The 17776-nt window shown below is 39.1% G+C and overlaps 1 protein-coding gene across 2 annotated transcripts in view; it reads right to left on the minus strand.

Moving 5' to 3' along the window:
- ELMO1 (engulfment and cell motility 1) overlaps positions 1–17776 on the minus strand; it is a 268680-nt gene that overhangs the window by 148940 nt on the left and 101964 nt on the right. For both annotated transcript variants that reach the window (XM_010002153.1, XM_010002154.1), the window contains exon 14: positions 8297–8405. In XM_010002153.1, the coding sequence (XP_010000455.1) occupies positions 8297–8405 (109 nt within the window). The remainder of the gene's footprint in view (positions 1–8296; positions 8406–17776) is intronic.

Genomic DNA, 17776 nt, shown 5'->3' on the forward strand with positions numbered 1-17776 from the left:
TCAGAAAACACATACAAAAATAAGTCAAGGACATGCCCTTTTTAATTGACCAGGAAGGATCAATGGCCAAGTAAAAGCCCTCCATGGAAACAGTTCTTCCACCAGTTTCAAGTGGGTATATAATCGGTCAGTTTAAAATAGATTTCCACAGAATCAGGTGGTGCCAAAGGTTAATTACAGTTATATGGCAAAAGTTAAGTATTCCCTGCTGTGGTGATTTTTTCTGAGAAAATATGGATTCATCTGTGTGGTCCACCAAGCAACAGAAGGAACCCTCATGGTCTCCTGAATGAACATAAAAGGCATGTTTACAATGGTCAGTGCACGGTTGGAGAAGCAGTGGGAGAGAAAACATTCAGATAAATGAAACTAAGCTGTACTCAGTACTTGCCTTATCCCTAGTTACACTGCTTCAGGTCATTCTGCCACATGTCCTCTTTCAAAGGCCTGGTAATTTGAATTTTAAATACTATTAAAGCTCAAGAAGCTCCCCTCACATATTCAAACTTTTTAAAGGTATCTATTTTACTTGGAATAAACAAAGTTAAAAAGCCTAAGAGTGTAAACCTTTTTGACAGAAGACCTGACTGACTACACAGTCAAATAGCAATTCAGAAGTACCTGCAGGCACCTGCAAGCATCCATGTAGCTTCACGTGCATGGATAACCTGGGACAACTAGTGATACATTCACTACCTCAGAGTTAACTCAGTATGGAGTTGATAAAAGGATATTCAGCTGCTCAAGGAAGAGGGTATTCTTTGCAAGGTCTGGTGTATTTCCCAGAACACTATACATTTTCTGCCCTTTCCAAGTACAGCCTTGTCTCAGGAACTACAGGAATTTGCAGTTAATGCTGTTCTCATGTCAGCAGAGATCCTGCTAATGCAACTGTCCTCAAATCCCAAAATCATTCTCCCTTTTCCAGAGTCCAAAACCTCAAGTGTATCTCTACACCATGTCTTACTTTCACCCTGAAAATCCTTTAGATTTGCCAACACAAACATTTCTGGAATATGCAAAGCAACATTAAAATGCACTGAAAGTTGCCATTAATGCAATACTGGGCTTTCATAATTTGTTTGATCCTGTGTATGATTCATTAAGCAGCTACATCCCTTTTTTAAAAGGAGCAGCTGCAACATTTCCAGTCTGCTGCACAGCAGTGCTGTGAAACCAAGAGGGCTCATTTCAGCTTTCAAGCAAAATACAGGAGACTTTTGGCTACTTTAAATAAATCTGCATTTATAAAATATTAACACAAAGTGAAAGATGAAGGTCCAGAATCGATTCCAAGATTATTTTTCTCAGTATTACACAGTCCTTGAACAATGACGTCCCCTTAAAATACACAGAAACTGTTCTAGAAAAGCAACATACATGTGGCTAGATTTCAGACATCTGAAGCTCATTCTTTCCGCAGGTTTGCAAGTGAACTTCAAAAGTCTGAGTTTTACTATAAGATGTTGACTGTTGTTTCCTTCTTCAAGGCAGATGCCATTAGTATCACAGAGCCATTTAGGTTGGAAAAAAATCCTTAAAGGCCATTGAATCCAACTGTTAACCCAACACGTCCAAGTCCACCGCTAAGCCACGTCCATGCATTTTGTTAAAGACCTCCAGGGATGGTGACTCAACTGCCCCCCTGGGCAGCCTGTTCCAATGTATGAAAATGCAAGAGAAAAGTTCGTCGTATTTTTTACAGTGTTCACTTACATCTTCCTGGGAAACCAAGAAGTGCTGTAGAACACACAGAATGAACCGATAACAAAGTTCTCCAAGCTCAGAAGAGATGCTGAGCTTTCAAAATGGGAGATATTTTAAAGATTTTATTTTAGCCATTTTTCTTTTCCCATGGCAATAATCCAAAATATTTTTACCTACAGCAATTTATTCCTATGGCAGTAATCCAAAATACTTCAATATTTCTTGTTTGCTGTCACTTCTGCCCAGACTTTTAAGTTATTACATCATCCATTACAGCCTATGAAGAAAACCCTAACCAACCCTGGAACGGGGTTCCAGTAACCACATTAAAACAAGTTGCAGCTGTTATTCCACCATGTCATCAAGTTTGCCAAAGCCATAGCTTCCAGTAAGGACAGGAAATCTACATCTATTATTTTTTTCCTTCTCCTCTCATCATTCTTCAGCTTTCTGCTCTGCTAGTTCCCTAGTTCATCATCCATGCAGCTAATGCCTATACCCTACTCCCAATTTGAATTTATAAGAATTTGACTTCTAGGTCCTTGCTGTCCCTTTCATTACTAGATGGAAGAGCTTCTCATGCTTAATCAAGTTACCTCTTTGTTGTCTTTTGGATACATTAATCAATTTCTAAAAAAATCACTTACATCCACTTCTCTTTCTTGCCCCTAAGTGATTTCTGAGTTCACACACATATATCATGCTTTTTATTATTATTAAGAATATTGAAAATTGAGTGACTGTAATCTTAAAGAAGCTAATGAGTCCAGCACCCAGGACACAATAAGGTTGAGCACTTCACACATACAAAGCAAGTTACGGGCCCTGCTCCAAAGAGAAGACATGTCTGTAGACAATAGGAAAAAACAAAAGAGGATACTAGACAGGCCAGGGTGGCTGGCTAACTGGCCCAGAAGCCACCACTGTACCAGCTTTGAAGCCAACAGTATGATGTGCAGAAACTAACATGCCAAAATCTGTCTCCCTGTCACTCACAGGTAAAAAGGAGACATCCTGCTCAAAAGGTGTCTGCAGCTCATACTCTCATAGATTGCAGTAGATGTTTTATAGAGACTTCACAGTTCATCATAAGCATGAAGGGACAGAGCTTTTACAGCTAGAAGAGGTTAACTGCAAAGAAATTAGTATCTCCCTGGAAAAGGAACATTTCCTTCCCCATAGTCCATAGGACTGTGCCAGGAAACAGGAATAGAGGATTGTTTGATAAAATAAGACTCTTAAAACTCAAGATGTATACAGATTATTTTAGATATTTCCCTCCCCTCATCACTGCTACCCAAATTATTTTCAAATGTTATCTTCTAGCCTTCACTCAACATCTGCTTAATTTTTGCTGTGACTGCATTATCTGATCTGGTGATGGCACAGCCAAGAGGATAAAAAAGATGGATACTTAAGAATGGATGCAGTAAAAAACTAAGGAGGTTAGAATTGGTTTAAATATTATATTATAGTCTACAGACAAAAGTTCAAAATCAAACAAGGAATTGCTACTTTTCACTAAATACCTTTTTGCTGAGAAAAGTTTTTCAACTTCCTACCAAACATTCCCTGACTCAACGATGCTTCAGGGTCCAGAAAATGAAATTGCAAGAAATTGTGTGACAATACTAAAAATTGCCTTATCTAATTTTATTTAGTATTTCTAGGGCTTTATTCTGTTTAAATTTAAGAGGAGAAGAAAGAGGAGAGTGAGAAGGCAATTAGCTTTCAAGCCAGAGGAAAAAAAAAAAATTAAACATGATGTTATAAAAACACTGAATTTGCTGTAGCAAAAGGAAAATCAAAGCAGTCACACCCTCAGGTCTGGAATGCTGTACCTGCACAGTGATCAATATGCTTTCAGGCAAAACCCGACAGAAACACCACTGCACACTATGGATTGTGCAATGCAGAGGAAAAATTGTGCAAAGACAAAAAAGTGCTTCCTGACCCTTGCAGCAATCAGCTGACTCCTTGAAGCATGAGATTCTATTACCTTCATCTCAGTAGGTACAACCATGAATCTCACTGTATTCCTTTTAATGCTTAGCACATTCTATTTGATAAAGGGACAATAACATAGGAACTTCTAGATCACTACACTTCTGCAACCTGGGCAATAAATGCAATGAGAAATCTATAGCTAGAACATGAACAAACAACATCAAGGACGTTATAATACATTAGCATTTAGATCTTCTCTTTCAAGGAAAAAAATCTGATAAATCGATCAAATCTAACAAAACCTCATGACAATTAAATTCCCCCACAATAGAAAAGCAAGAAAAACTAGTGAAGAAGTAATCCATCTGACAGAAGCTTTAGGAAAAGACATGTATCTGACATGTGACATATACTCCTGTGGTCTGTCATAAAGCTCGAATGCAGATTTTTGCAAAAGCCCCTAAACACCACCCATCAAAACAATCAAATGGGAACACTGGCAGTTCAACATCTGTGTCCTGCTCAAAAGCACACTGAAAAACACTCAAAAGTCTGGCATGCCTTAAGGATAGAATAACTTTAGGCATGCAACCATATTGGTGTATGAACATTTTTAGTCTATAGCTCCCTGTCCTCTGTGCACACAGCAGTAATTTATCATTCACCTATCAGCTAGAAGCCTCCTAACCAGCTGGGTTCTAACAAACTCCAAATTTTCCATTAAATTTACCATGTCCAGTTCTGGAAGGTCTTTTTTTGTTTTTGATTTTTATATTTATCTGCAGTGTTAATGTCTCCCAGCAAAGCCAGCACCTTGTTTCATGGGTACTACTTCTCCCCTGAGCATACATATGTCATGCACTAAAACTTTAAGAGAAGAGAAGATTAAGGTTACCTTAGCTTTCATAGCTACTAAGGAGAAAATATGAATGGCCTGATCTTCCCTGCTCTTTGTAAATTTGTCACTGTACCAGACATATGGAGTTATCAAAGCAAACCTTATCCTACAGGAGAAGGAGGATTGATGACTGGGGTGTTACTGTTTAATGTCAGCTCCAAGACATAGAAGATGAGAAGCAAATCATCTTTTTAGCCAAGATATACAAAGAAAGCTATTACTGGAGGAATCAGATTTATATTACTAGAGTGTTTGTGAAGATTAGTGCCTTGGCAAGTACTCAGTAAAGCCATTCTCTTCAATGCCTAATTTAACAGCAACAGTAGCACAGTATTGTAAGATTTATACTAAAATATCCCACTCTTTCTTGATTCAGAGATTTCCTTGAAGGGGCTCATGGACACGTTACATTTTAACTTCCCTGTTACTGCAACACTACACCAACCTTTCTCTTAAGTTTTAGTTCCTCTACTCTGCAAGTCCACCTCTGTAAAGCAGTTACCATATGCTCAACTCACAGCTTCCACTTGAGCTTTCTTTCCTTACACAAGATTTAAACACATGCTTAAATGCTTTGCTGAAGAATAGCTCAGTTTCTAAGTCAGGAACATTTTGGAACTAAAGCCTAAGAATTAAGACCTATATTTGAGGAAATACTAAAGCAGAATAGGTCTCATGCCTTTAACACCTTCTTGTGAGTCCTTGCTGGGATCCATGCATGCTTGAAAGGACTGAAAAGAAATGGTAAACCATCTTCTTGCTGCCTGAAGGTATTTAATGCAGTCAAGGAAGGGGACTACAATCAGCGTTAAAGTGCTCTTCATAAATAATGGACAGTCTAGCAGCTTTCATCTACCCTGCACTTCAAGAAAGTTTCCACTGCTGAATATTTCATGAGGAAAAGGTAATTTATTGGGGCTTTTAAATTATACACTTCAGAAACTGTTAGGAAAAAAGTTCAATAATTACTAGTTTTGAATTTCTAAAGAAACAGTGGCAGCCTACATACATATTTTGAAAACACATACAAACTACCAGCAACATCTTAGCCCTAAACTGTAACTACTGATTTTTAAGATGTCCAATCCTGTTCAACAATACAGTATTTCTTTTCAAATGAAGAATAAAACTGAATCTACATTTAAAATGTCAGTCCTAGTTCACACTTCTCAACAAAATATACGGCCGATCGCAGGTCATTTCAAGATGCACATCCATGATACCCATCTTCAAGAAATCTGCTTTCTGCACATTATTTTAAAGGTTTATTTTATTATAGCCTTTTCAAATGACAATTAGAGTTCCACATAAACAAAGCCATTAAGGAAACATGCTGACGAGCAGGTGAATTGTCAAGATGAGTTAGAGGTAACCTTAGCTCTGTCCCCTAGGAATATAAGGCTACGACGCAATCTTGTTGCTGCATCCAGAGGCAGATGCTCTGTGGGTGTAAATTAGCATGACTTCACAGAAGTCAGTCATGCTACATCTGGTTTCTATCAACAGAAGCACCACTGCACTTCTCAACATCAGTCTTCTCTGTACAACATCACACGCCTATGGAAGAACACCACAGAAGTTTACTTCAAACCAGCACACTTGGCATCCCAGTGACTTGCAGTTTTAGTAACACCAAAGCAAGTGGCTTCAGAATATTAAAAGGTATAGTCAGAGCTATCCTTGGGAAATTTTTCAACTTTCTTTCTAAAACAACACCTCCAAATCACAGAGCTGTTCTAACAAAAAATAAAACACGACAAGGAAATAAAAAACCAAACAACCACCAAAAATCCCACAAAAATCCAACCAATAAAAAAATTACCATTTCGAAAGCTAAGATAGCAAAAACAACTTTTCTTTCATATTTTCTTCAAATGGTAACTGAACTTCCACCCCAAATCCTCTTCTTTTATTCATAGTCCCCACTCTAAACGACCAAATAATGAAAAAGTTTGAACAAGAAAGGAGCTATCTGCAAAAGTTAAAAGCAATTGGAACAAATGTACCACACACAGAAAATCACCTGCATGCTAAGCCCCCTGTATGTGGGTAACAAACACATCTGTGGCAGAAGTTTTATTTATTGAATGGCTTCTTATGACAACTAAGCCCCCATACTAAGTATGTGGGTAACAAACACATCTGTGGCAAAAGTTTTATTTATTGAATGGCTTCTTATGACATAGCAAGGAAAAAGTCTGAGATATCTGGCTTATCTCTAGATCAACCATCTTAGCAGTTGAAGTGCAATGCAAGTCCCATGGAGCAATGGGACATCCATAAAAACACCTTGTACAAAGCCATACTTGGGATTTCAGGTATTTTTTCATGCATTTGTAAAAATAAAATTGATCTTTAGCATTTGACTAAAATAGGCCTACATCTTTGTTGAGATGATACGTCCCTCCTACATTTACCAGCAGAAAAATTCAGACAGACCTATCATGCATGATTTGGCATTAGGCACCTCAGCTGCAGCAGTAAGATTATTTTAAGGGAGACAGATCTGCTACAGCCTGAACCTTACACAACACATTACCATTACCATACATCTAAAATAGTTGCAAGCTGTTTATTTATAGTCATAGTGAATGTGCTCCTTAACAACTCTGGTTTACTTAGGATGGTATTCAAAAGTAAACATCGTATCATTTGCCTGGATCTGTCAAACACTGAATGTCAATTTGGAAGCTGCAGGTGGTGCACAGGTTTTATCCTGGCCTACTGCACAGAGACAGATTTTTCCTCCAGTTAATAAATTCTCTCAAGACACTGCATCTAGAAGCTCTAGATGTATTAACAGCCAAATCACACTTTTAAAACAGAGCATTTGATGTCTGTTGCAGATCTGGTAGGAACAAGAGGCAATGAAGCCTTTAGGCTTTCTTGTTGGCTTTTGCATTGCTCTTGTCTCATTACACTTCTTGGACTTGGGTGTAAAAGTAAAAGAAAAACTTTTATTAGGGAAAAAATTCAAAAGGAAGAAAATGTCTCTGAAGAAAAAGCATCTCAGTTGTGTCCCCTGCTTGTGCAGTGAGAAAATGAAGCTCGTGGTAGTGCTTGCCAAAACAGACTGCAGCTGGATCCAAAACATTATTGATGGGTAACTTTAGTTTATATATATTGATAGAGTTAAACACCAACACTCTAGACTAATGAAGATACAGGCATGCTCTTCTGTCTGATAGCATCTAACAATTTGTCAAGGGACTGTAAATGAAGCCAAAGACAGCTCGTTTACTCGGTATTAAAATACAATATTTCATATCAAACTGTTAGAGTAAATGATACGTATATCATCTGGCATTTAGATGGAGAGCTTCAGATATTCAAAAGAAAATGGGATGTGTCATTTTAGATGAGCAATCCTACAAAGAGTTACTATGATACTCATATAAAACCAACCTATGGAAAAGCCTATAGAATGGTAAGACCTTTAAGTCTACTACTTCAAACCACCCAGTGGCAAATTAACTGGAAATTTTGCAGCTGCTATGATTCATATAGAAGAGATTCAAAGACCAGGTGCCTATTTCCACTATTCCACTGTCATCCCTGGTATGTCCATAAATGAGTGAGAAACACAGAAAAATAGGCTTAGTCATGTTGTACACTGTGCCAGCCTACAATATGTAACCATACTGAGAATTTATGCTGAGAAGAAAATTCTTGCATGGAAATAAGACTAGGTATGACTGAGCTCACTCCAAGGTTCTTAGAGGTCAAACAAACAGGTTAACTTACGTAGCTCTCCTACTTTCAGTATTTCACACAGCATCTTTGTCAGCTCAATGCTACTTCGGCCAAATGGACACTCATGCTTGTCTTCTCGACTGCTGTTCTCCAGGACAATCTGAAGGAGGAATCAAAATGGAAAGAACCAATTTGAAGAATTCATGAGTTGAAGTACTGTCCTCCACATCCAACGTTTACAAGATACACCTGGCTGAATTTAGGAAGCTGTATGTGGAGGCTGTTTCCATAAACCTTAGCCCTCCCACCAGCTAAATGACGTATGTCTGAGGCAGTCAGCAACACAGAAGCAGTCCTCCTCCGTGACCAAGTGGGATGCTTTGCCTTTCCTACACTGCTGCTGTTTCATACCACCTCTGGCCTGGAGAAACTACAGTAGAAGCCAAAGAGAAAAAAAAAAAATATTTTATTTCAAATGTGCAGCTAAAGGAAATAAGATATGACTTATAGACATGAACACACCTAGAAAGAACTATAGAAAAACAAATCCCAAACAAAAACAGTGGGACCAAAATTGCATAAAATTTCCAAATAGGTCCAAGTGTAAAAAAAAAAAATAAAAATCAAACTGAAGTCCACAAAGGAAGAAAATGTATGCATTTTCTCTATTATGGAAGAAACTTGTGCTTCAATGCAAAATATTTCAGAGAACATTCCTGCATCAAGCCTATGAATGCTGAAAAAACAACTGAAGGAGAGCCTTTATACTCTGTGGATTGATCCTGCAAAATAAATGGGAAAAAAGAATTCCTGGGATATTTTTATGCCCATTAGTCTCTGTCATATCAGATACATTATTTCACTATAGATGAAAGAATTGGTTATAAAAACACTATAGATTTCATAGAAGCTGTTAGCTGAAAAGAGAGCAAAATACAGGCTGGAAACAAAAGACATGGCCAAAGCAAATGTGCAGTATGAATTGTCTTTGCAGTAATTTGCCATCAGGCTTAAAAAAAAGAAAAATCTCACATCCTGAACACCTGCTGCATAGCCTGGAGATGAGGGACAAGGGAAAAAATTAAATTCAAAGGTAAGAGATCTTGCCAAGCACCAGAGATGCTCAGAGGCTCTTTACATTTTCTTCACAAACAGGTGCTTGGCCATTGCTCTCTGCTTTGCATTCCTTCTGTCTCCTTAGCTCCCATCTTGTTTGTTTGGTTTTTTTCTTTGGTTATGTTTTTAGTTTTCTGTTTGTTTGTTATGAATCCCTCCATTTTGGCAGCAAAGAAAGCTTTACAAATGGGTTCAAGGCTGGAACTTCACTCAAAAGCACGTGATGGAGGACAGGACCAACACAATGCCCAGTGCCAGCAAAACCTCTCTCTCCCTCCCCTGAACTTAGTTGTGACTGTTTCATGCTCTCTTACGTGCAGAAGCCTGCTCTGTGAAGCAGTTAAAGGAAAAAATGGGAAAAGAGTAGAAACCCAGAAGAAAGTAGCAAGGTTACATGCTTCACATAGCGTGCCAAAGCGTCTTCACCAAAGCATCTATTTTAGCCCTACTGTACAAAGGGCAGCCTGTAGCTGATACTCCACTCCCAGCTCAACACCCAGGGATGCAAAAGGATGGTTGATCTCTGTGTTATGAGTGTGGTTTATCATTCTTTTCTGTTTCCCAGTGTTGTGGTTTTTGTGGTTTTTTTTTTATTTATTTTGTTTTTAAATCATGTAGACTTCCCAGAGAAGCTTATAAAGTCATTGGGTATACAGTAAATGTTTGAACCACACAAATTTTTGCTAGGCTTTTCCTACAGGATGGTGTCAGAATCCTGTTCACTGGTTTGCCAAAAGGAGCTACGCTTCCTTCTAAAATTTTGGTTTAAATTACATCTAATTGTTCCATGTCATCTCTGGCTAACAGCTATACCAAATCAAAGAAACACCCCTGCAATTCTTGCTTGAGGTTGCTGCAGCCACTGTTCAAGGAATATGTGAAAATGACTTTGCATTCTGGATGAGTCATGATGCTTCAATCTCTTTCATGGAGGATACTACTACATTTCCATACCCAAATGTAGGAATGATGATAGAATAGTGAAAGTGTAATGTAAAGCTGTGTCTCAACACATCCCCGAGATTGTTTCTCTTGCTTTATTATTAGTGTTTTATCTCTCACATAATAAAACATAAAATCTGCATACTGGAGCAGGGGGCTGCTTTGACACAGATTTAGACACAGCAGAGAAACACTGGTAGTAAAATCAATGGAGAGGCAAAATGAAAGGGTAAGGGGGAGGGGAAGGAAAGCACTCAGATCAGTATTCCTGCACGCTTCTGGCAAATGCATTTTGTGGTGTTTCACATTAACCTGACACATTAACATTTCATGAGCACATAAATATTTAATGGTGACACCATATATGTATATAATGTAAGGCAGAATTACAGCAATCAATAAGAATGCCAGAGAAATGGTTAAGGCACTGTGTATTGCTATACAGCAAATTAAATGGCAATTTGAGTAATCAATATGTAAAGCAGCCTTCAAATGATCCTCAGACACACTCTCTGCAAACATCACCTTTTAGCATTTGCTGTGCAAAATAAGGCAGACATGACAGGCAACATTTCTGTAAAACAGGAGATTGGAAGGCCCTTTACTGCATCTAAATATCTGTAGGCAAATTTGACAGATAAAGATCTTCAGTAAGAAACAGCAATGGTAAAAAGGGAAAGGGGGGGGAAAAAAAAAAGGAAAAAGAGAGGTTCTTATAAATACCCAAAGAGAAATCATTCCTAATCTTGGCAACAGATTTACAACATTGAATATTATATTTGTCATACTCCCTTCACGACTCTGCGACTCATATCCTGTTCCAAAGTAAAATGCTATAAATACAGCTGATAAGGGCATGATTTTCATGTTATTTCCTTTATCATTCTGGTTATGTAGGAGAAATAAGCAGGGAACAGACATGTTTACTTCATGAACTGGTGAAAACAATAGAAGGAAAAGACACAGCCCACAGCTCTAGGCTGAAAAGACTTCTGTATGTCTGCAGAGCGTACTGCTGGCTTGGTTCACGTTTCTTTCACAACAGTTATTTAACCAAGGAAAGGAAAGCAATGAGGAAGTCACGAAGCCCACACAACCTTCATTCAAATGGAGGTCTATCATTAACTCTTATGAAGTGGCTGTACCCTATTATCTTCCTCCTCCCCCTCACAAATCCACAACAAGTTGCAGCTCCATCAGACTATTAACAATCGGCAGGTAGTGCGGTTACATTTTGCTTGGAGGAAGCAAATATTTAAAGGCAGAAACCATGGACACTGAAGGAAAGCACCTGGCACCACAGAATCATAGAATCATTTAAGTTGGAAAGAACCCTGAAGATCATAAAGCCCAACAGTTAACCTAGCACATGGTCAACTTCACCACTACATCATATCCCCAAGCACTGCATCTGCAAAACTTTTAAATACCTCTAGGGATAGTGACTCAAACACTTGCCTGGGCAGCCTGTTCCGATAGTTGACAATACAAGAGGGAAGGTTGTTGCTGTATTTTTCACAGTGTTTGCTTACATCTTCTTGGGAAACCAGGAAGTGCTGTAGAACACAGAATGAACAGCTAACAATCCAATCTAAACCTAACTTGGCCCAACTTGAGCCCATTTCCTCTCGTTCTATCACTTGTTACTAGGGAGTTGACAACAACTCTCACCTCACTACAGCCTCCTTTCAGGTAGTTGTAGGGAGCGATAAGGTCTCCCCTTAGCCTTCTTTTTCCAGGCCAAACAACCTCAGTTCCTTCAGATGCTCCTCATAAGACTTGTTCTCCAAACCCTTCACCAGCTTTATTGCCCTTCTCTGGACTTACTCCAGCACTCAATGTCTTTCTTGTCATGAGGGACCCAAAACTGAGCACAGCTGAGCCTCACCAGTGCCAACTACAAAGGAATTATCACTACTCTACTCCTGCCTTTTCTGATATAAGCCAGGATGCTATTGGCCTTCTTGACCACCTAGGCACACTGCAGGCTCATTTTGCATCTTCCTTCAGTCCTACCACGACTCTGATCTGCTTGGCTGTCACATGCTTTGGTATTAGGAATTTACTTCTGCCCGTTTTTCCTTTCTTCTGTTCTTGCAGAGCTACACAGTTGGGACAGTTCAGCATGAGAACATGGCTACTAATACACTAGATGTTACACAGGCAAAAACCAAAACCAACCACAGCACAGCAGTACTAAATGCTACAGATCCTATTCTGTTCCTCTGTTCCTTTGATCAATGCCCATTACTATGAGATAAAGCAAAAAACCACCACAATGTGTAACACTCACATTTTGATTATTTTTTTTTTTCTTTAGGGAGAAGGAAAAAATCCAAACAAAAATCTCTAAAAAAAAAAAAAAAGGGGGGGGAAAGAAAATTAGCAAGAGAGAGAAGCCAGGGAAAGTTTGAGTGATTAAAAGACACTAACAAGCACAACAGGAGAGAAAGAATAGATTTTTTAATAAAGTAGACTATTCTTAAAAAAAAATTTCCCCCAAACACCAACAAAACTGTAGCTCAGAAAAAGGGAGGGAAAAAGAGAAACTGAGTGAGAGAAATACAGAATGAAAACAAAATTGTATGACAAGAAAAACGAGATTAATTGACCAGCAGAAGAGGAGAAAAGAGTTTTAAAATTTTTTTTAAAATGAAAGGAGATGAAATTTTTAGGAAACCAGCGTTATCCAATTTTTTTTACATTTCTACAGATGAAACTTTGCAGCCTATTAAGGCATGGGAATTCAGCAGTGTTTGTAGCAGAATACAGATCTGTATAGCTTTTACTATTTTTAAATTACCTACTGTAGGTAATTCTTCCTCTCTTATTTATAAATTCCATGCTAAAATGGAAGAAAAAACATTTCCTGATTACCAAACAAAACCAATGAGTGATCAGAAAGAGAAATTAAGGCCTCATCCTGTTTCTCAAAGTAGCGTTGGTCAGCAGCTTGTGAGAGCTGAATTTCTTCTGGGGTTTAGCCATTAGAATTGCCTGAAATACCATGTTTTCTCCTTGAAGGCAGGTCTTTTCAAGAAGTGAAAAGCAGACCTCCAACATCCAATTGCCCAACAAAGTGTCCAGAGAAATACAGGAAAGAATATTTCTCCTAAGGAATACAGGAGGTTGTTTTTTCTAACTGCAGTTTTCTGTACCTCCCTTGTGTTATAATCAATTGTGCTCAACATCACCCAAAGAAGGCCCACCTGCCTTTAAAAGATACCTACCAATGGCATGGCCAATACTGTAAAATAAATTCAAGTATCATGCCAAGATTACAGAAGAATAATGTAGAATCTCCAATAGAAAAAAAAAAAAAAGACAACACATAAAATCAGAATATTGTCTTACTTTATGGTAGTGTTTCTTTATAATCTTCCATTGAATTATTCATTGAGTCTAACACTACCTCAGGAACACAAAACAGACCTGCAGGGAGGTGGTGGACTAAATTAAGAATTTTTCACATTTTACTACCATGGGCTTAAAAATTGGCATCAGCTTCAATAATGAAACTTACACCTGCAACTAAGAGTTAAAGACTTGACAAAAGGCAAAGTTTTGAAGATATGTATATTCAAAAGCTTCCTCATCAAAATCCAGGATGAAACCACCAGATAGAAGTATTGCTCCTTCACTGGGAAGGAATATCAATTTAGCCAGTCCCTTAATCCCTTACATTAAAGATTAAATTTGCTCACAGTATATCACCACAGTAATTGCAGATGTAATTCTCAGATTCCTGAACCAACCTCAGAGCTCTACAATGGAATAGATTCATTATGATTAGGAAGTAAATACTGAAGTGAATAGCAAGTCCCACTATAGTTGCATCGATACTTATAATAAATCCCACAGCAGACAGTTCAACAAGCGTTGCTGCACTATTAAAACAGAGCATTTCCCTAGACCTAATTCATAGTACTAAATTTTTCTGTGTTAATAGATACCACCGTTTTCTAGCAGTCTGCTGTAGGTTAATACCAAAAGGTTCAGAGAGCAGGTTAGTAAAGATGGTAAAAACCTCCTCAGACCCAAAATAACTAGTCGGGCAGCATTTTAATATCAAAAAAATTGCCATGGTTCTCTTCCTTTTCTTGATGCTGCTTTTCCTTTCCTAAGCCTCTTTATCACATACCACAGGTAGGCTTCATCACTCCCTTTTCATTTAGATGCTTTAAGTAACTCTAGCAGGAGGAGTCCTAAGGATATGCTTTTTGTGGAGAACTGTAGACAGACTCAGCTTCCACTCGTCCTTTTGACCAATTTTGCTTTTTTCCCTGAGGCAGCTAGTAATTTGCCTCAGCTTCACCATCAGTATTCTTCTACGATCCCTCACTCAGCATTGCCCTTCTAACCTGTCCTTTTATCTTCATTGTTTTATTTCCAATTTCCTCTCTCCCTTATCTCAGCCTTCCTTCACATTCCTGAGGCATTACAGAACTCCTCAGGGCAAAACCAAAATGAAGCAGCAGTTACGTCTGCCTCCCTCAGGATGGCACTAGAACTGCAATTAAAGCAAGAGATTTTATACTACAGATGCTGAAAAAGAAAGGAGTCACTGACATGAGAAACAGAGAACAAAGCCATGCCTGATTTGAAAGACATCTTGTTACAGATTCATGTTGAGGATCAGACACGAAGAGTCTGATATGTTCTTTGTTGTGCACAACTATCAATAAGCCCCTGGGGGATAACCAGTGCATCACTTGAGATGCACTGTAACCTGCTGCTCCTGGGGACAACTGCCTACAGAAGGCAAGGAGCCCACTATGGCAAAGCAGTCAGGAGACAGTGACACAGCTACATAGGGTAGGAGGGAAAAGAAAAAGCATCTTATGATGTCATGATATGAAAACATAGAGGTAATAGGGTGAATTCAAACTGTTGTGGTAATATTCCTCCTTTCTCAGCCACTCCATGCAGAATCAACCAAATCACTGTAAAGAACAAAGATGAGAAGGCCCAGCTGGCATGCTTTCTTCAGAAGCAGCACCAGGTTGTGCTCTTGGCATTCCACAGGCACAGACAGGGAGGGTAGTGACTTGGTGCTGCCCTGGTCCAGTTTGAAAACTAATAGCCAGGTATATCCTCTCCCTCCATGCCCCACACAAATGTAAGCAGGCAATGTTACTCTCTGCAGTCCTCTCTTTGTTCACCTGTGGCAGAGGAGGAAGGCAGGAAACTGCAGTACCTGCAGAATATAGCTAGTCATGAAAGAAAATTTAAAAATGTGAACCAGGCCCTACTAATGCCTAACAGTATTGTGGTAAGCACCAACCTTTATTGCACATCAGTGAGACTGGCAGCTAGAGTAGCAATACAAAAGCTCCTGGCACAGAGTAAATGGGGAAACCTATAAGACTCCATAGTCTCCATGGTCATCTGTTGGACTAGATGATCTTTCGAGGTCCCTTCCAACCCATAGGATTCTATGATTCTGTCTTCTCTCCCCATGTATACACATCTCAGCTTTGCAAGTGGACGGATTGTGGCTCCACCAAAAGCAGCCAGATCTTTCCGTGCTGCTGCAGCAACTCATGGTATGATTCAAAACCTCCTGAAGACAATAGCTAGACATGAAACAACATCTAGGCCCTTTGGTCAGGACCTCATTAAGTCAACAGTTTCCACAGACACGAGAAAGTTTAGGTGTGCGATGAATGGTGAAAAGTGATCTGAACATATGCTGGACTGTAACACTGTCATACATACCCTATCACACATACCCCTCAGGGCTGCACAGAGGCTGCCATGTCTTCCTTACAATTATCTTCCTCCCTCAGTACTAAATTTACTCTGTGTTTATGCTGCAATCAGCTGCTCCAGGCTTTTGCATCTTTACTGTAGGGGACCCACTTCAATTCTATCCTAAGTGACAGAGGCTCTTTAGCAAACCCACACAACTTCCTGGTATGTTGGTAGGGGAAGCAGAGACATCAAATGAAGTTTGTGGGGAAAAAAACAACAGGCAGGCAGATAAATATTTAGATATCTGAGTGGAAGATAAGAACTGTGTTCAGTTTGGGGCTCCTTATTACAAGAAGGACATTTCTGGTGCTGGAACATGCCCAAAGAAGAGCAACAAAGCTGGTGATGGGTCTGGAGAGCAAGTCTTACAAGAAGCATCTGAGGGAACTGGGTTTAGTCTGGAGAAAAGGAGGCTGGGGGAATAACTTACAGCTCACTACATCTGGTCTTTTCTTCCAGGTAAGAGGAAATCTGCTCAAGTTGTGCCAGGGAAGGTTTAGATTGGTTATTAGGAAAAATTTCTTTACTGAAAGGGTTCTCCAGCACTGAAAGAGGCTTCCCAGGGAAGTGTCACCATCCCAGGAGGTATTTAAAAGACATGCAGATGTGGTACTTAGGGACATGGTTTAGTGGTGGACTTGATGATCTTAAAAGTGTTTTCCCACCCAAACAATTCTACGATTCTATGAAAGACTGGCAGATAAGAGACAGCAAGAACACATTATCAGGCTGGGAATGACTGCACTTAGGCAATTAGGTCTTCCATGGAAAGCTGCATTCCTTCATGAGACACACCACCAGGACACGTGTAACAAAGCTTGCTTTTCTCTCTACTTTTTGAAGAACAGAATTAAATTCCATCCATTTCCCCCTTCTGAGGGAAAAAAATGCCATGGAAGAAATCAGGCTCAGATTTATTTCAAAACATGCTGAAATTATATGTTGGACTACTCATATCTGATCAGGCTAGAATGAGTAGGCTTTAGGAGACTTTGTGAATTGACAGAGGGATGTGTAGGCAGTCTCCTATACAACAACTGCATGGGTTAGAAAGTATATGGCAGACAGTCTGACTATGACTCAACCCATTCAAGTTCTGAAAGGTCTCTGCAGGATGCCAGTAATCTTCTTGCCTGCATCACCAGCACTTGCAAACAGAACCTGCTCCTCCACTGTGACTTCTGAAGGCTTCAAAAGGAAAAGAGCTCCCTCCCTCAACCCCCTCAAAATCAGCAACTCAAGTAGCTGCTGGGGAAGAAGTGTCTCTGCATCACAGCTGTGTGAATAACTGATTTTCCAGCTCAGTAGTTGCAGGAGAAAAGGGATTTTCTACTACTGACCTAAACCAGCTCTACTTTTTAATGTTCAGGAATCAAAATAACTCTTTGGTTGAACAAAGTCCAAACATTGCTTTGATTTGGAGCATTTTTGTAACTTAAAATTAGTTTTAAATACAAGAGCAGAAAATTTAGGAGCGTACATACCATCAGTAAAATTGTAGTAGCTATGGAGCCATTATAAAACACACAAAGGGATTAATAAGCCAAACTTCTCAGGATGGATTTCAACACTGGTTTTCCACCCTGGTGACAATATTCTATACCAAAAATATTACATTCCATATCTAACAAATATTTACACAAACCTCTTCTTCTACAGGTGATGGCCTTGAATTTCAGGCTCAAGCAAAATTATCTCTTTCCTCTTATTTTTCCCTAC

This window comes from Chaetura pelagica, unplaced genomic scaffold (assembly GCF_000747805.2).
Source record: "Chaetura pelagica isolate M959 unplaced genomic scaffold, ChaPel_1.0 scaffold417, whole genome shotgun sequence".
In the NCBI taxonomy this organism is placed as follows: domain Eukaryota; kingdom Metazoa; phylum Chordata; class Aves; order Apodiformes; family Apodidae; genus Chaetura; species Chaetura pelagica.